The sequence below is a fragment of the Mytilus galloprovincialis genome, chromosome 2, assembly GCF_965363235.1.
Source record: "Mytilus galloprovincialis chromosome 2, xbMytGall1.hap1.1, whole genome shotgun sequence".
NCBI lineage: Eukaryota > Metazoa > Mollusca > Bivalvia > Mytilida > Mytilidae > Mytilus > Mytilus galloprovincialis.
The window spans coordinates 50,720,720-50,742,191 of NC_134839.1; the positions used below are offsets into that span (position 1 = coordinate 50,720,720).

General features: G+C 31.6%; 1 protein-coding gene across 1 annotated transcript in view; it reads left to right on the forward strand.

The window, feature by feature from the left end:
• Positions 1-21,472, forward strand: part of LOC143063799 (uncharacterized) — a 154,829-nt gene that overhangs the window by 39,844 nt on the left and 93,513 nt on the right. The window contains exons 14-15 of the mRNA XM_076236181.1: positions 12,718-12,927; positions 14,439-14,563. Of these exons, the coding sequence (XP_076092296.1) occupies positions 12,718-12,927; positions 14,439-14,563 (335 nt within the window). The remainder of the gene's footprint in view (positions 1-12,717; positions 12,928-14,438; positions 14,564-21,472) is intronic.

Sequence of the window (21,472 nt, forward strand, 5' to 3'; positions counted from 1 at the left end):
GCCACAATGAAGCCATTTATAGATACCAAGCCACTTTGACATGTTGTTTTTATAACAATGATTTGATCATTATTGATATCTATTTTGAATAAATTTTAGTAACAAAGTTACTTAATATATAATAGATCAAGAATTTTGTATTTTTTAAAATTATTTTTTCTTGTTATATGAAAAATAATTTCGAAAATAAATTGTGACTTTTTGTCCTGTGAATTTTTGTCCGTGACTTTTTGGCTGTGACTTTTTGTCCTACATTATTTATGACCTGTCTTTTTGTATTATTAAATGTAATTCAATTACCTGTTAAACGTAAACATTTCTAAGAAATATCTCTTTATTTTTGGTGAAATTAATTATTTATCTTTCAAGCAATGCCGATATATGCTTGAAAGATCGTCAATGTCGGCTGACGAATTTATATCTTCTACTTGATTATTTTCAACAAGTAACGGCTCAAACTGATACGGTTGAATATCTAAAGTTTTATTATTGCCTTGAAAACTGCTGTCAACACCGTCCATTGTTTAATTATACAGGAATATGATCGACTTCGTCCTTTTTGAGACATTTTCTCAGATTGTATCCACTGACGTCATCATGATCACGTGACCGGTATCTCATTAAAAAATCAAAGATTACGACAAGCGCTGGATTTTTTGACCATTAAAAGGCCGTTAAATGAGGTTTTGACAAGACAAAATTATTACAATATGTTATTTGACCAATATTTATTAATTAATTAAAAAAAAAAAAAAAAAAAATGGTCACGTCTCCTTTAATAAGTCTGATTTAGTGTTTGATAATCTTGGTGTAGTCTGAAATGGTCTCGACAAAGGATCGACTAATCTGGACATGTCCCGACCAGTCTTTACCTTCAAATTTAGTCTTGACTTGTCTAAATCTCCCAATCTAATTCAATTATAATTATATTGATCTTACCAAATTCCATGTTATTTGGTAGTTTGGTTCATGCTGTCAAGTAAAAGGGTTTAGTTGATAGGTAAAAAGATCGGTGACATATAGTTTTTGTGACTTTATTTGAAAGCACTATCTTTCTTGAAATTCATTTAAAGAAATCACTTGTAGATATTTTTTCATACTGGAATTTGTTATGCCCCACTTACGATAGTAGAGGGTTATTATGTTTTCTGGTCTGTGCGTCCGTTCGTCTGTGCGTCCGTTCGTCCGTCCGTCCGTTCGTCCATCCGTCTGTCCATTCGTCCGTCTGTCCCGCTCCAGGTTAAAGTTTTTGGTCAAGGTAGTTTTTGATGAAGTTGAAGTCCAATCGACTTCAAACTTAGTACACATGTTCCCTATGATATGATCTTTCTGATTTTAATGCCAAAATTAGAGTTTTTACCCCAATTTCACGGTCCACTGAACATGGAAAATGATAGTGCGAGTGGGGCTTTCGTGTACTGAGGACACATTCTTGTTTCATTCTTTAATTAGTTCTATAACTTTTTCTAATCAACTTACAGCCCGTAACAGAGTAGTGATCGAATTCGCGTTTCTTTACCTTCAGAATAAGTTACGTTATCGACAAACTTATTTCAGAAGTGAAATAATTTAATTTTCTTCATCGACAAAATATATATGTCCAACGTGTAAGTTTTCATTGTTTAAGTCGAAGTTTTATTAACACAGTAAAACATTTTTATGCCCCACCTACGATAGTAGAGGGGCATTATGTTTTCTGGTCTGTGCGTCCGTTCGTCCGTTCGTCCGTCCGTCCGTCTGTTCGTCCGTCTGTCCCGCTTCAGGTTAAAGTTTTTGGTCAAGGTAGTTTTTTTAAGAAGTTGACGTCCAATTGACTTCAAACTTGTTACACATGTTCCCTATGATATGATCTTTCTAATTTTAATGCCAAATTAGAGATTTTACCCGAATGTCACGGTCCACTGAACATAGAAAATGATAGTGCGAGTGGGGCATTCGTGTACTGAGGACACATTCTTGTTTTATAATCAACCTCTGTCATTGGCATTTTTATTTTAGCGGAAAAGGATCAAATACGGGATCTCCGAAATTTCTATCATTTGTTACGAGGAAATCATTATTCAATCGAACATATGTCTTTGTTTATGACACATATTATGCAATACAAAGGAGTTGAAATGATCAAATACTTTCGAACTGACGGAAACAAAAATACATAATATAGAATGTGTGTTCTGTCATAAACAATGGCTTCGTCGTGCGAATCGACGAGATCATGTTACATGTAACTGATCTTCGCTGTAGAAACAGTTGGTGCGACCTCGATAAAATCTTTATCAATTTAATATAAGCGATAAATATTCATGACTACAATGATAATGAATTTATTGGAGTCACATCCACTGTTTCTACTGTAAACATGAACTCGTCGGTAGTGCAATGAAGACACTTTTAAAGATTGAGATTGTTGGTTTATTCTTTACACCTTCGAGGTATTAAAATTATTTCAGTCTTTATTTAAAGTTAAATTTATTTTCAAATCTCTTCTGATTAAAATTGTCGAAACTTCCGTTTAAGACTTCTGTGGTAAACCATCTATTCTATAGTTAGGACCATTTTATAATAAATCCCCTTTTGTACAAGAATACTTTCTTTATAGAAGTATAGATCTGCTGGTTATAGATTTTTTTTTATAACTTTCATTATGAAATTCAGATTAATTTATAAATGAAGTTGTATATAAATTTTTGGTCATAAACACAAATCTTTCAAACAGTTCGACAAGTGCGTCAATGTTACAGTAGTCTGTTTACTGTAAGTTACTAAGCTTGGTCCGATTCATCTGTCATTTATGGAAACGAATTCACCACTTTCTGAGACATTAATTTTTATTTCACCATCAGACATGGAGCTACATTGTAACTAAAGGAAAACTCTCAAATTAAAGAAATTTAACATGATATACTGAAACTTTCTTATAATCAATTAAACGACTGCTTTTCTTAGATATGTGATTTTTCATGCATGTCAAACTTTTTCATTGTTAACGGACATTTTGAGATTTTTTATTGTAAAAAAATTGTGTTTTTTAAAGAATTTCGTAGAACAAATCGCAATCAAAGAAAATTTCGGACCAATCATACCAATATTTCGGACCTAATTTCTATTTAAAAAAACAACGGCAGACATTATCTATTAACAAAACTCTGTTCATTAGCGGTTAATAAGTTAAATAAAATTTTGGAGGATTGCAACACAATTTCATATAGCAGTCCTAAGTATGAAATTGTTCAAACTATTATGGCATATTGTTATTCTAAACTATTTCCCAAAATTGATCGCCCTGAAGATCATAAAAAACATTTTATTAAAATAAATTATGTCAATAAAGGTTTTGATTTTATAAATATTGCCGGTATATTTAACGACCATTCTGTTGAAGAACAAATTCCTGGATATTTTGACAATACTGAGCTACCTCTTATTTGCTATATGTACAAGAAATCTACCCGGAAATTTGTGTTTAATTATAGTCAATTGTGTAAAGATGTTAATATCAGTGAAAATACACCTACTTCATGTAATTGTAGTACCTCCGAATATATTTATGGACCCATTTCCCATGTTATAACAGGAGATTTTAACATCGTTCAAGACCGAGAGTTAAAACATTCCTCAGTAGAGGACCTAAATATCGTCCCCCGTCAATTATTAATTGGAATGAGTGTCGTAATATCATCCACGACTCACTCCATACTTACTGTATGAAATGGATAAAACTGGAAAAAGCTGACAAAAAATCTTTGGACTCTTTTTTTAATTCAGTAATGAAGATAGTTGATATACGTATTCAACATTTTAAAGAACATTTTACTATTTACAATAACCTAAACCACAATAAATCTATTTCTCGTATCAAACATAAACTAAAAGAACTAGCCAAGAAATTTGTTTTTGTCCCGGCCGATAAAGCTGCTAATAATATATTATTGTTTGACGTAAATTTTACATTGAGGTTCTGAAAAAAGAAATCACCAATTCACAAACATTCAAACTGACTCCATTTTCAGAAAACGACATCTGTAACAAACATAAACTTTTAGCTACCGCTTTACAAGCAGAGCCAAATACAATGAAAGTCCCAACTATGTATTGGCTTCCGAAGCTTCACAAAACACCTTACAAATATAGATTGATTTCGTCTTCAAGCCATTGGTTCCACTACTAAATTGTCTATTCTTCTTACCAGCACACTTGGTACAATTAAAAACCTGATAATAAATTGTTCAAATAAGGCCTTCAAAAATAGTGGAATTAATTACTTTTGGAGTGTCAAGAACTCGTTGGAAGTACTTGATCAATTGCATGCTTATATTGGTGATTTTGAATCTGTTCAAAGTTTTGATTTTTCTACCCTGTATACCACATTGCCTCACATTCTCATTAAGAAAAAATGTACACACCTAATAAAATGGGCATTTAAAAAATCAGAATGTGAATATATATGTTCAAACTCTTTTAGGTCATTTTTTAGTAGCAATAAACAAAAAAACTATGTCAATTGGACATGCTTTGATACTATATATGCCCTTGAATTTTTACTAGATAACATTTTTGTTCGCTTTGGGGATTCCGTATATCGTCAGATTATCGGAATTCCAATGGGGACTAACTGTGCACCACTTATTGAGGACCTGTTTTTGTATTGCTATATATGAATTACAATTTATGACAAAAATAAGCAAAGACCCATCGAAACAACATCTGATAAACAAATTTAATAATACTTTTAGATATTTGGATGATATTTTGGCTCTCAATAATGACGACTTCAGTATATATATTAAAGAAATGTATCCTGTTGAACTTACTTTAAATAAAGCTAATACTAACAATGACCACTGCCCTTTCCTCGATCTTGATATCTATATCACTAACGGAAAGCTGAATACTATAATTTATGATAAAAGAGATGATTTTTCATTTCCTATAGTTAATTATTCATTTTTAGATGGTGACGTTCCATTGTCACCATCTTACGGTGTTTATATATCTCAACTTGTACGATTCGCTCGTGTATGTAACAATGTTTTAGATTTTAACGAGAGAAATTTATGTATTACTGAAAAATTATTACACCAGGGTTTTCGATATCACAAACTAGTCAAAACATTTACTAAATTTTATCATCGGTATAAGGACATCATTCGTAAATATAGCTCAACATGCAGACTTCTTATACGTTCATGTATTTCACATCCAACTTTTTATGGAAATATTCTTTATAAAGCACAAAGGTGTCAGTATTCACATCAAAAACTAACAAAACCTTTGAATAGACTTATTAAGAAGGGATATAGTTACGATACTGTTGTCAGGTCATTAAAGATTGCATATTTTGGCTTTGATATTGATTCACTTATAGGGTCTTTGCATCGGAACTAAACACATTTATTCAAAAACCAGTTGTTGGCATGACACGGGTTATGTTCTTCTCATATATGTTATGATGGTATGATACTAAACCCCTAAAGGGAAGGATTGTGCCTGATGTTCATATGATGAAATCATAATCTTTCAGTCAGTTTAATTGAAGTCTGGAGCTGGCATGTCAGTTAACTGCTAGTAGTCTGTTGTTATTTATGTATTATTGTCATTTTGTTTATTTTCTTTGGTTACATCTTCTGACATCAGACTCGGACTTCTCTTGAACTGAATTTTAATGTACGTATTGTTATACGTTTACTTTTCTACATTGGCTAGAGGTATAGGGGGAGGGTTGAGATCTCACAAACATGTTTAACCCCGCCGTATTTTTGCGCCTGTCCCAAGTCAGGAGCCTCTGGCCTATGTTAGTCTTGTATTTTTTTAATTTTAGTTTCTTGTGTACAATTTGGAAATTAGTATGGCGTTCATTATCACTGAACTAGTATATCTTTGTTTAGGGGCCAGCTGAAGGACGACTCCGGGTGCGGGAATTTCTCGCTACATTGAAGACCTGTTGGTGACCTTCTGCTGTTGTTTTTTTCTATGGTCGGGTTGTTGTCTCTTTGGCACATTCCCCATTTCCATTCTCAATTTTATTCAAAATTTAGAACTTCATGAACATGTACAGGAAGCTGAATTATTGCACATCTATGTACTACTTAAAATTGTACTTCGATCTGTTGCGTCCTTAAAATGTTCTGACCGTCCTAAGATTTAATGTACGGAAATGTTTCGGTATATTAAATTCAAATCCGAAACGAATGTTTATGACACACAAAAAGAGAAACCAGAATCTCTTGATGACCAAACGTATGTACACGTTGGGGCGAATTAGAGCTTTTCAGAAGGAGTGAGATTCCACCCTTGTTGAAAACCTTGTGGGGACCTCTATTTAAATTCCCTCCGTTTTTCTCATGGATGGAGTGTGGTCTCTCTGTAAATTACCCCATATCTTTTCATTTTCCTATTTACCGAAGGTTCCATGTGAAAATTTCCATTGGATCATATCTGTTAAACTAAATGTACAAAACAGGCTCAAGAAAAGGCGAAATTTCTTTTTCAAACCCGAACTAGAAATCCATTTTTTTTTCTAATAGAGCACCTTATATTATTGTCAATGAGTTCATGCATGTGAAAAACTATATAATCATACACAAGAAAGAAACCCTGAACAGGCTTTCAGCAATAACTTTTACCTATTTAATATTAAGTAAATATTAACATGTACATGTATTTGATAAAGTACATATATAACAAAGAAACTGCCCGGTATCCGACGTAAGAGTACACTTTTTACTACACGCGTAGTCGGGTGCGTTCACTACGAGGACACTTGTACTCAACTACGCGTGAAGTATGAGTACAGAATCGTCCCATACAGGACATATTCTATGTTATCCTAGTATATTATCCGACAGTTAAGAATAGAATCTGGTCAAATTTTGAAGTTGAACATGTGGGAATTTTTTATTTTTGCCACGGACCATTTAATTTTCATGGAGGAAGGGGCCGGGTAGTTTTTAGAAAACAATACTCTGACCCTGATTTTGACACCTTTTTAATTTTTTACCAGTATATTTCTTTTAGTTTTGGGGAAAATTGTAAAGGAAATAATACTATCAAGACGTCCTTCCATAAATCTTTTTTTTCTGTTCTGACTTTGAAGAAATGACTACTTTTCGCCCAATTGAAATGGTGCATGGACATATTTTGTTTCATATTATTAGAATTATTTTCAATATCGGTATTAAACTTGATTATCGACACATGAAAGTTTGTCGGCATTGTCAATCTTTTTAACGTTAAAGTATCAATAGTTCGGTCACTACTAAATTAAGTTTGTCGATAACGTAGCTAATTTTGACGGTAAAGAAACATCATTTCGATCACTTCTCTGTTACGAGCTGTAGATTTCATAAAATCATACAGCTATCTCAGTCATATAGTTTGCTTATTAATTGAATTCCAGATTGATATATAGTTTGGTGTATTGTTGTCAACTTTAAGGATTTGATCAATCTAGGTTAAAAAATAGAATTTTAGACTAAATTTAAATAGTCATTTTTAGAATTTTTATAAATTTTTCAACTCAACTTGGATTTTCATCAAACTAGACAGCTATCTCAGTCATATATTGATCTTAGAGAATGTTGGTTTGTTTGGTACTTTGGTCAATTGCTGGAAAATAAAAGGAATTTAATTGATAGTTAATTTTTGATAAGTTATTGTTTTAGTTCGGACTGAATTTTGATAGTCACCTTTTAATTTGTTTATTTCTTTTTCTAATAAACTTAGATTTTCTTCAAACTTTACAGCTATCTCAGTTGTATATTGATATTACTGAATCACAGGCTGTTATGTTGTTTGGCACATTTCTGACAAATTTCAGCATTTAATCATTTAAGGTAAAAAGAAAGCTAGGATTTTGAGTTCGGACTAAATTCAGATGGTCATCTTCAAATTTTAAATAAGAAATGCCAACGTATCGAAATTTGTTTTCGATCTCTCCAGTCATTGTAGCATCATAAAAGTGATTATATTCAAATATCGATTTCTTAAAATGGTTGCTTTATACATAAGATAAAGAATTAATTTAGTAAGATACATTGCGAGAGCACGTGAAATCTTGACTTTAGATACTTTAGATACTTTATTCTCTAAAAACTAGGTACAGGTTTACAGAGAAACATACAATATAAATACAGACAAAATGTGTTCCCTTATCATCGGTAATGGCATAATACACTGCATCTTTTTTTTTTTTTTTTTTTTAAAGATTTTGGCAATTAAGCTGTATATATAAAATTGAACTTCATTACAAGGTCGTTCAATGTTTTACAGGAATAAGTTGTTTTAAAAGTTTAAATTAGTGCCCGTAGATCGAAACTACAAGTAAGAACTAGTTTTGTAGGTAGCTCAACTGTACATATCATGAAAGTTCAAATTCTAAGCGTTAATTTTTTGCGTTAACTTTTGTTTGATTTATTCTTAAGATTTATGGCGGCTGTTTCTCAATTTTGTTTACTTTATGTATTTTCACGCGTACCTCATAATTGAAATCCGTGGGATACGCGAAAAAAACGAAGTTTTTATCTGCCGCTTGTTGCCGAGCTTGACACAACGTGATAGAGCTTTCATGTCACAATCAAGTTGAGAAAGCAAATGCGCATAAACAATAAGTTGTTTGGTCTTTAACTACTGTCGAGTCTATCAAGTAAAATATGGGCTCTACCTTACTGTTCGAGCACAAAACCTGGTCTTATCAGACTGAGCATTTTGAAGTGGAAGTAATTATATTATTATAAACTTTAATATATTTTGAAGAGAAGACAATGAACACATTTATCAAAAACACTTATTCCAAATTAGATTCGTTACATGTAATTATATGTATTTGACAACCCAATAAATTTAACTTTGAAAGGGCTTTTGCTCTCAAATCAATATTCACTGATTTGATTCAACTTCCTATTAGTATACTGTCCAGTCAATGAATTTAATCGAATTAAGTTAACAGAGTAACACGGCAGTATTTGCGATTGATTATTGGAAAGAGGAGAACAAACCTCATGGAAATTTCGATTACGTCGTTGTCTTCACTGGTGACGATTTTCTTAAATTTGGGTCAGAGATTAAAGCTAAAATTTCAAGAAAAACGTAGAGTCTTGTTTTGACAACTGGGCGCTCATACATATATACGTTTATAGCAAAATAAATTGAAATATTTCAAAGGGGGTTATAACTATAGTTCATTTATTAGCACTAATATTTTTATATTGTCAAATATGGATCGAGATTGACATTTGTACTTGATGGGTGCACATTTACAATGTTCATTCACCTGTAAAAAACAACAGTGATATTGACATTTTATAATGTTAAATTCTTCTTCCTAAAATACGATATAAGTGACATCTAGGGATGTTTTATACAATAAAACCGTAGGCGTAGTATATGCAATTATTCAGGGACAAATAAATTGTGAAACCGTAGGCGTAGTATATGCTATTAATTGTACAAAATGTGAAAAAGTTATATATGTAAGACAAACGGGTGATACACTATATCAACGGATGCTATTGAACTTTTCAAAAATACAAACAACGAAAACAGAAGATCCAGTAGCCAACCATTTCATTCAGCACAATCATTCGATGACAAATTAAAAAGTTACCGCTATAGAAAGAGTATTTGGGACAGAAATTTACAGAAAAACTAAAGAAGCCTTTTGGATAAAAAAAAATAAAAACTTAAGAACTTGAAGGACTCAACACAATGTACGAACGATAATAAAATATTTATATTAAAAAAGCGACAAACGCGGCAAATGAACGTCATAGAAGTTATTATAACGTAATGTATCCAAGCGATGTAATTGTTGTTTCAATGTTGTAATTTATTCCAATGAAGAAGGCCGTAATGGCCGAAACGTATGGGAATTTGTGTTATAGCTTTTATTAAATATATATTATATATATATATTTTAACACCCTTATAATTTGCCTTTGTTTTTTGTTGGTTTGTCATCGATTTCAGGCTCATATAAATACATTTAATATTTAAGACACTACTCTACGTATGTTGTTTAAATATCAACATAAGACAATGTTGGTTTTTTTTTTTGTTTTTTTTTTGTTTTTTTTGTTATTTTTAAGAAGTTATCATACTTTAGTGATAGTTTGACATTTGTTAGTGGATACATCAAATACCGGTACCTTATCCCGGCCTCGTTAACCGTTAGTAGCATATAATCATTTTAATTAGTACCTGTTGGTTTATTTAACTGTAATATATACATTTATAAATTATAGTGTATCCAACTAATACATTATCAATATAAAATGATCCATAAATATGAATAGATAAAAAAAGGAATAAATAAATAAAAATCACAGAAATTTGGAATTTTGGAAAAAGCAAAAATAAAAAAAATAAAAATATATTTTACTTACAGAATTCCCCATACAGCTTGCAGGATTTATTTATTCAAATATTTGCGTACAGGCAATAACTTAGAGGAACATACATGTAGTTATAAACATAGACAAAACATCAAGCATATATATAAACCAACATATAACAGTATCAAATCATAACATAGGTGGTGATGTGTAGTAGATTTTTTGGTTTCATGTCATAGAATAAATATATTTATAAATCATTGTTTTACCCATATACGAATGATATTTGTGGATCGGATCAGTCAATTTCATTGTTATTCCTAATGGCCCTTTTGTTTCCCTTTTCAATGTTGATATTACTATTTTAATAAATATAAACTTGATTGCTACATGCTTAACATGAGCAACATGACGTATTCCATATGCGGAGCGGGGTATTATTACTCTAGCAAAGCACCATCGTTTACGAAGGGGTTCGTGTTGCTCAGTCTTTGGTTTTCTATCTTTTGTTCTGCATCGATATAAAAAATCTCTGTAATATATATATTATATTGTATTGGTGACACTACTTTAGCAGGAAATTCTCATTCTTCTGTAACATTTCAGTTAGTTCATTTTTGTTGGATTTCGTTTTATATTTAGTGGGCTGGATAATGTTTAATTAATTGTTGTTTCCCTTATATATGCATGTTTGTTTTTGGCTTTTGTTGTCATTTTGTTTGCATTGACATAATTATTGTGTTTGCGCTTGTTGTTTTATTTGAAGGAACAGCGGAACTGAAGACAGGGAAATTTTATATGTTCATGATGATATAACCATTTTCATTCTGTATCAACTGAACATGTCTTGTCATAATTGTTTGTATTTTGCATAACAAGCATTTATGTATGCACATTCAAAATGTCAAAAAAGTATCACAATAATTGAATAACAATTAGGTAATCTGCAACTGACTACGGTCATTGGACCACGGGCTTCTACTTAAGTACAGACTAATTCAGAATATGGGAGGTTTTGATCAATATTGAGAGCGTAGAAATACTGCTTCATCATTCATGCAAATATTAAGAATAGTTGAATAGTTGTCAAAAGTACCAGGATTATAATTAAGTACGCCAGACGCGCGTTTCGTCTACATAAGACTCATCAGTGACGCTCAAATCGAAATATTTATAAGGCCAAACAAGTACAAAGTTGACGAGCATTGAGGATCCAAAATTCAAAAAAAGTTGTGCCAAAAGAGACTTACTTGTCATATTAGTTCTTATAACAAAATGAGAAAAGATGCATTGTTATATTTTGAAGACAAACAGATTAAGTGTGTTATTCAAAGAAACACAACTACGTCATTATGTTGTTTAACTTTTGTCTGTTTTCTCGTTTAGGAACTCCCTTTGCTCATTTTGTACTTATAGGGAGTAATAATTTTAAAAACCTTGAGGCTTTTGAATTGATTTATTTTAAAAGAGTTAATATGTAATATCGGTATTACATGCAGTAATCAAGGCGGACGATAAGGATACATTTCCTCTATTTTCAACATATTCAACATCGGATCAGTAAGTAGTCCCATGAATGATACTTTAAAAAAAACACAGTTATGACATTAAGCATAGCTATATATGCTTCGATTTCTATAAGTAAAATACAAATACGAAGTCAAGCAGCAAATATTTTGATTTCAAATGTTTTTATTTGACATGATATTTTTAAGTGTAGTTTTGTGTTTGACATGATATGAGTCGTTTACTCTAACAAATATAACTCACACAAAAATGAAAGATGACATAAATTAATCAACCGACACTACGAAGCACTCATACATGTACTTTTTATAAATTTTAAACGGGTATCACTAAGGTAGTTCTCTTGCAAAAGAAATTTTACAAAGGAACAAGGAAAAGATATTTAAGTGTCTAATAAGTGAATACTGATGAGTAATTAACGGTACCAATTTTCTTGCACCAGATGCGCATTTCGACAATACATGTCTCTTCAGTAATGCTCGTGGCCAAAATATTTGAAATTCAAAGCTTATATAAAAGATAAAGAGCTATAATCCAAAAGGTCCAAAAAGTATAGCCAAATCCGTGAGAGGAATCAGAGCTTTGCATGAGGGAGATACATTCCTTAATTTAAAATAATTTCTAATATTTGTAACAGCAAATTTTAATAACACAAAAAATCCGTATTTTCATGCCAGTACCGAAGTACTGGCTACTGGGCTGGTGACACCCTCGGGGACTAATAGTCCACCAGCAGAGGCATCGACCCAGTGGTAGTAATAAAATTAACGGTACCAATTTTCTTGCACCAGATGCGCATTTCGATGAAGTTATCAAGCGTTTGATAACCGTTGCTTATATTTTATCATTTTTAATTGAATAGACGACGAATTTTCATCAATCAGTCCTTATCAAACTCAGCAGTATGCAGACTGTGGATTTTGGGATTTTGCAGGACAGAAAGATTTTTATGCAACGCATCAGACTTTTCTAAGTACAAATGCTATTTATTTGCTGGTAGCAGACATTTCAAAAGACTTGTCAAATAAAACATTCAAAGATATGGTAGAAAACAAGTTTGATAGATCTGGAGGTATGTGAAGAAAACTTTATTAGATAAAACATTTCAGTTACACAGAATATTTGAAACTGAATAATTGGTAGGTGGTTATTCCCAGACTTTGGACGACAGTCGATTAACACAACGCATCCTTATTAAATGATCTTCTTAATTTAAGGGAGTTTTGAAGGGCGTTGAGGATTAGAAGTGACAATCGCACATAACTTTGCAAATGTTTTGATGATTCTGTGCGATAAACAATTAAATTAGTATGCAAATCAGGTGTTATAAAAAATAAAAAGTAAAATCACAAAAATACTGAGCTCAGGTGTTATAAATGTATCGTTGTTTTATTTGGTTCATGACATTATTCAAGCTACTGTTTACATTAACTTTAAAGCAATATTGTTTTCCCCCTTGTTATTCATTAACAATTATCAATCAATCAAGAGCATAAAATCTCCAAATTTAAACCGTTTTTATGTATCTAATATCAAATTTTATAACTAAGTTGACGCGAAAAAATTTAATTCACGTTCAGCCTGAACTTCTAGTCCGCAACTCAACCTTCAAAATCAAGATGAACGATTTAATGTGAATGTCAATGATACAACTATCCACTAACATTGCGGGGGGAGGGGGGGGGGGGGGGCAGACCAAGCATAGCATAAAGTTAATATACGTTGCCACATGCACATATTTTATTTGTCAACTCCAATTTTCGCATTTACCAGTAACGAGTTTGTTAATAGTTTTGTGTTTTATGTTCAGCAGTTTTAATTATAATACTTAAGACTTCTTGTATCTGTATAATATATTTCATACAGTGAATTTTATTTAATTAAGAACTTTAGTATATGAAATGTTTACTTTGAACTATCCTGTGATCAAAGACGGTAATGTACCCGTTTTTTTCCGGATTTATTGAACGTGTTACTGAACTACTAAACCATTAATGAAACCATTGGATGGAATAAGCTTTCAATACGCATCGATTGCTTTAAACGTGAACAAAAAAAAAAAACAATTAACGAGATCGTTAATTAAATACAAAAACACACTCTGTTTTGCAATAACATATTAACCTTCACTTGAATAGTGCTGCAGGGTGCATAGATTAAAGAAGAAGTGCCAATGATACGATTCTCTATCCAAGTCACAATGTTTAAAATTAAACCATTACGGGTCAAAGTACGGTCTCTAACATGGAGCCTCGGCTCATACCGAACGGCAAGCTATAAAGGGCCCGGAAAATGACTTGTGTTAAACCATTCAAACGAGCAAATTAACGATCTAATCTTTATAAAAAAAACGAGAACCAAAAAACACTTATGAACCACATAAACAAATATCGAACATCAGATTCCTGACTTAGGACAGATGCAAACAAATGCAGCGGGTTTAAACGTTTAAATATGTACCAAACCAAACCCTTATCTTTATAACCTTCGTCTCTCTCCTCCCTTTATCTCATTATGTCGTTTGGTTAATCCTTATGTAAATTGATTTTTGTATATCGACATATAAACATATTATTTTCACAGAGTATATTGATTTTTGGTTGGATAACATTCACAGTTATGCTGTAAATGATGAAAATATAGCCTCAGAAACCGATACGTGGAATCCACCTGTTATAATAATTGGTACTAAAGTTGACAAATTACAGGTATTATATTTTGCTTGATTTCTCTCTAAAGTATAATATACAAAACTATTAGCTAATTTGTGTCTTTCAGTTCGATATGAGTCGATGTATCTTCCGCTAAAAAATAATTGCAATTTGTTGTCTGAAATATCACCTGACATTCCGAAAGTTTTGTAGTTTTATCAATCTTTATCACCTATTAATCTTCCATCACAGAAAAAATGTGACCAGACTGGTCCCGCGAACAGGTCAGCTAGAGTAGACCAATCCTGCGGACAGGTCAGCTTGACCAGACCAGACCTGTAAACAGGTCTGCTTGTTAACCGGAGGGAAAATATGATACAAGCCCAAACGAAAAAATATAAACAAGTCTAAATTGAAAACTACGTTCAAACCTATGATTTCGTTGGATAAAAACCGCAATTTTTATACGTGTGCATGTAAAAAAAAATTCGTTGTAGAAGGGTCTAAATTCATCACAAACAACATTTTCCAAAAGACAAAAAAAGTGAACAAAATATATTTAAAAAAAACCGCATTTGACAAACATGTCGAACAACTCAGCTGAATGCATTGGCGATTGCCAAATAAATTGATCACAAGATGTAACAAAATGGATCTTAATATTAATTTAATACTAAACAGAAAACAATAAACTTGCGGCAAAGATGTTATACCACAACAAGAGGTGCAAAAGATTTGTACACCAGATCCGGATTTCGACAATCAATGTCTCTTTAGTGATGTTAAGGATCAAAACGGTGTTTGGAAGGCCATATAATTTACCTCAATTAAGGATAGGCTCTTGAATTAAAAGAGTCAAAATAGGATAAAAGGATCATATAAACTGGAGGGGAAATATGATACAAGCCCAAACGAAAATATATAAACAAGTCTAAATTGTAAAGTACGTTCAAACCTATGATTGCGTTGCATAAAAACGGCGATGTGTATACATGTGCATGTGAAACAAATTTCGTTGTAGAAGGGTCTAAATACAGCACAAACAAAATTCTCCAAAAGACCAAAAAAGTGAAAAAAATATATTTTAACAAAACGCATTTATGTATAGTAATTGTAACATTCTTATCTTGTCATGTGCACAATTTATTTAGTATACTATGTATTATTATTTCATCCTTTGTACCAATGTGTATACAGTGGTTTTAAAGAACAAAATTGTCTTGTCTATTACATAAGACAATGCATGAATAAAGGGATTCAAACATTTGATTAAGTATACAGTTTTTGAATTGATCGGATTGAATTGGGATTAACGTTCACTGGCAAGTATGTCATGCATATTCGTATTTACGCCTGACGCGCGTTTCTTATTTAAAAGACCCATCAGTGACGCTGAAATCCAAAAAAAGTTAAAGAGCATTGAGGACCAAAATTCCTCAAATATTTGCCAAATAAAGTTAAGGTAATCTATTCCTGATGTATAAAAGACACATTTGATGCATCAGTCAAAAAAGGTTTAACATTCTGTTTTTTTGTGAACGTTATAAAGATAATAAAGATCATAATAAAAGACACATTCTAAAAAATAAATTAGCAAAAATACTCAACAGAAAATTCAAGTCCTTTATCTAATGACGAAATTATCAGCTCAAACTCATCAAAAGAATGATAACCAACTGTAATATATCTGACTTAGTACAATCAAATAATAAAAAATACTCTGCGTGGCGTTAACGGGCGTTAACAAAAAGTTCAACATTTTGTCATTCGTGGAAAATAATACACAAAACAAATTTAGATCATATATACATCCTCTGTATAAGTTAATAACACTGTACAATATAAAAGTTCCAGCTTGAAATTGTGCATGTTAGAGACGTAAGCCCGAATTTGTACCCCGCGTGCATATATACATACAATGCGAAATCCAGCACCCTGTCACGAACCAAAAAAAGTAGAAGCAAATCCGAAAGATATGTGCACCTTTATTATACATGTAACACTAAGTGCATCATTCAAAAGTTGCGCTAAAATACTCTAGTCCAAAGAAATTAGCTGTATCAACCCTTTATACATTAAGTGTGGTATAGACAATCTAATGAACTCGGTTTAAATACTTTTTTCGAATATGCAGTTCATAGTGAGTTGGTTATTTTGAGATCTCAAATGTAGAAGCAATGTAAGCAAGCTAACATCTACGTTGTGTTGTTTTTCGGTGGAAAGTTGATTACAAATAATTTGCAACTTTCCCATGTCTATTCACACTGGTTCTCTTTAATTTCAATTGTCCAACCCATTAACAGACTTTATTCCCATAATGTTCACTAAAACGTGGTATTACTCACGTTATATTACAATTATGAAATATTTACTAATTTCAATTTATATTTTAGAACCAAAGTACGATTTTGTGTCCTTTAAATGATATCTAAAATTGTTTTTTTCGCCTTTCATTACAAAAATTGCTATGCGTATAAGCATAAATACTACATACTTGCGCGACGCCTTTTAGTTTTACTGAAAACTGCGCAGACTATGAAATGTTTTTACAGTTGGAAAATGTTCTATGATATATATCATTTTGTCAGACACTTTTCTTTTTTTGATTTGATTCTTATAATGTACCTAAAACTGTATATTAAATAGATTTTAATATTAAAATTGTGCGTTTTACTCTTAACAGACGTATAACCAACCCGATTAACAGACCAACCGCCGATATAGCCGCATACTCAATATAGATTAACCGACCTATCTCTCGGTTAGCCGAGTGTCGGCCGTGTAACTATTTAAACTCTTATACATGGAGTATGACACGCATGGTCATCGATTTTCTTCAAACTTCACACAATTACTAGTCTTGATGTAACGAAAATTGACAAAATTTTGGTTGTAAGCATATCAATTGCCATAGCAACCGATGACCAGTTAAAACCATCTGTATATCTACGATTTTAAGCCTGAAAAGGCTATTTTCAACATTATTTTTCATAATGAATAATTAAGAGAAAGAGGTTTTTTTATGATTTTATTGAATTTTTATTTATGTAATTAAATAACTGATATTTTAATATTCATTTTTCAATCAAAATTACATAATATTATCTACCCCCCCCCCCTTTATGTGGTTTGCATAAGGTACAAAATACTCTTTTGGGGTCATTTTTGAATGCTCACCATAATTTTTACAGACACCTGAGTTAAAGTCAACCATAAATTCATTAATACCATAGTCTTATCTTATCAATTATGCGGGAAAAAATAGGGAAAGTAAAAACATAAAAATACTGAACTCCGAGGAAAATTCAAAAAGGAAAGTCCCAAATCAAATGGCAAAATCAAAAGTTCAAACACATCAAACGAATGGATAACAACCGTCATATTCCTGACTTGGTACATGCATTTTCTTATGTAGAAAATGGTGGATTGGACCTGGTTTATAGCTAGTTAAACCTCTGACTTGTATGACAGTCGCATTATATTGTCAACGATGCACGAACAAAACAAACAGACACAATAGGTAAAAATGTAAAAAATAAGGGTACAGCAATCAACATTGTGTTATCATTTTAATCACTATTATTATTGTGTTACTATGAATACAAAATGCTTAGTTTTCATTTTTTCAGAAAAAAATAATTTGGAAAAATTTGGAAAAAAATGTTTTTAAACCCAATTCTGCAGTCAGAAATAAATGAATAAAAAGACAATATGTAGAAATTATTGTTAAAATCTAACTTTCAAACATATTCATATATGTTGCATTATTACGGGTTTAACTGTGGTGCTATGGAAACACTTACATGATGATCAGTTTAAAAACAATTTTGAAAAAGTTTCAGTTAGTTTCTTAAATATGCACATGAGTAGGAAAAGTAAAACACTAATAAAGTTTCACTGTATACACACATGTATATATATAAATAGTTTTGCTAGTATAATATTTCAAAAATGATGTTACCACTTGAAGGAAAAAAACGCAATTGCACAAATTCGGATAAAAGTGCTGATTATGAAGAAATTTCAGTCTGTTTTCGTGATCACGTTAAATATACAAGAAAAACATTTACTCAATCTAGAAAAATTAATAAAATCATTGAAAAATATAATTATATATTAAATTGTGCAAAATGTTCCACTGAATGTGTTGCCTTGGAAACAAACTGTCCATTTGTAAAAATACTGCTGAAAGTGCAAATTTTTAGAAATTCGCTTTAATTAACTTCGATATATTTAGCAATGGATGTATACAATTTTGTTTACGTTATGCAGGTTTTTCTTGTATTTGAGAAATAATAATAATATTCCAGACATTGTCAGGGATAGTGTTGCCATAGAAACAACAAATTATATTAGCAATTATCAGTATGTTTGCAAATGGACTGCTTGTTTCCAAGGCAACACATTCAATGGAATCCTACTCATGTGAACATTTAAAAAACTAATGATCGAGTAGTTGGTCTTGCTTTATGTCCAGTGTCAAACATCTCATGCATATTTCAAAATAGAACAAAATCAATTAATTTAATAGGAACAATGTAGGTCATGTTGTACTGATCAAAAATTAATTAAAGGTAATAATTTGATACAATTCAACACAATAAAAAATACTAGAAAAAAAAATTAGACTTGATCTTCTAAATAAATGATAATTGACCATCTAACCTTTCTTTCTATTAAGGAAAACAGTACCTTTATTATGAGCTGTTCTTCTCATTCATTCTTAAACTTTATGTTGAAATGACAAAGCATGTATAGCTATACATTTTGAATAATATTGAATGATCAGTATCTACATGAAGATCATTTTTGAGGTGAAGTTAAAAAACAAGACAATTTCAAAAAGGTCCTGTAATAGGAGTAGGCTGGGAATATCACTGGAAATCGGGATCAATTTGACAAGGACAGAAATTCCAATAGGTCAACTAGGGAGCCCCTAAAAGAATTAACACAAGGGTTCTTTAGCAAACAAAAGTTGTAACCAGCAAGGGTGGGTACGTTCGGCCGTCGACCCGATGGTCCCTGCCATCCATCTGACACTCTGACACATTTCTTGTTTGCCGTTCTGGCTGGCGAGCAATATTTCGAGATTTTTCAAAAATTTCTGTTTCCATACGAGGACCGTCGGAAAATCTGTCAGTCGGTGGCTGTGGGTCTTACAACGATCATCGGGTGGAAAATATACCATCCTGACAATTTTCATATAAGGGGTCCCACTGACTGCCTTCAGAGTTGGCCCGCTACGTTCATGCTTCAGTGATTCCATATGTTTTCGATGAAAGGAGAAGGCGGGACCTCAGGGCCCCTGGATCCGCCTATGGTTACACTATCTTAACATAAGTAATAGGCATTGGATTATTGAAATTTGAGAAAATAACAATTATCTATAGTATATGGGGTTTTAGCAGCAAATTAACAAAATGCTGACAACATGATATCTCTTTACATAGGGTAACTTTAAAAGAATTATATACATGTTCATATAATTTGATTTCACTGAAAGCCCATTACAGAAAGTTGTTTCTCAAAATTAGTTTATTGTCTTTCTTTTAAAAAAAAAAAGGTTTTAATTTGAAAATCTGTTTAACTACCAAGATATTGTGCATGCAGGGGCTCGGGCATTCCTCAAGTAGTCCTTGAAAATACATTTTTTTTTAATGAAAATATGACTTCCAAGATATCCTGCACGAGGATCGGGAATGCATTAAGTAGTTCGCGGACATAATTATTAACTGTAATAAAATTTTAAATATAAAAAACAAACTATATTGGATTTATCAACTTGCATGTATTTATGGCCTACTTCACACCACTTGAGTGTTACTTTGTATTTGTGATCAAAGAAGTCAAATAATAACCGGTAATAAACTACATAATTTACTAGATAGTTAAATACAATACACTACTCAATACCATTAAAATTTTAAATACTTCGGTTCTTGTCATAGTACCCTCAACTATTTTTCCAAGATTTTTTTTATTATTTGATAAAGACTTTACCATTCAAACTTAATGTTGTTTTTTATAAATTTTAATCATTAGGTAGTACATCGATCAGGACACAGTCAACGTTGGTCAGGTCAAGTTTTTTACCCAAAAACATATATTTTTTCTTCTTTTTCTTAATAATATAAAATAACACAGAACTGTTCATCGATTAGGTCATTGCTGTTGTTGGCCAGGCCATTGTCAACGTTAGAAAGATCACGTTTTTGGATTTTTTTAAATATTTTTTTTCTATATTTTTTCATATATTTATAAATTTAATGATCAAATTTTATTATATTTCAAATTTATAAAATAATAAAAGAAAAGAAGTTTTTAGCATTTTCATTTGGTCCTGTCATTGTCAGCGTTGGTCAGGTCACGTTTTATGAAGATCAAAAAAAATATATATATAAAAAATATATATATATGGTAACCAACCAATATATCTATCGCTTGGCATTATTTTACTGACTAGGCTAACAGGATCTACATATAATTTTAGCCAATTTTCAGAAAGATTTGTGACTATGTGTGTCGAAAAAGTTTAAGTGGTTACAGAGATTGAGTATTAAATGATGGTTTGAATTTTCTCCAGAAATACAAGAAGTTTTAAGACCTAAACGTACTAGGAGACTGTTGGATGGTACTGTGATAACCAAACTAAATATACTTTCTAATTCAGGGACCAACGCATACAAAAACTACAAATTGGAAGTAAAAAAATACTCGTTCATTATGCATTATATTTAGTCACCAAGACTTTCTTGATGTCTATGTTTTTATGTCGTTAATTGGCCGGATGATGCTATCTTTTAATTTGTAAATCCCATATCTCTATTTATCCTGCAATCAGCTAACTATTGTACAAATAACAAGTACACAAACAATATTTTTTTTTTTTTGTACTTTTACAAATAACGTATCCTGTTACCCCGCTTCTCTGTTTAGCAAGCAGTAACGTGGATATTTCTTTTTGTA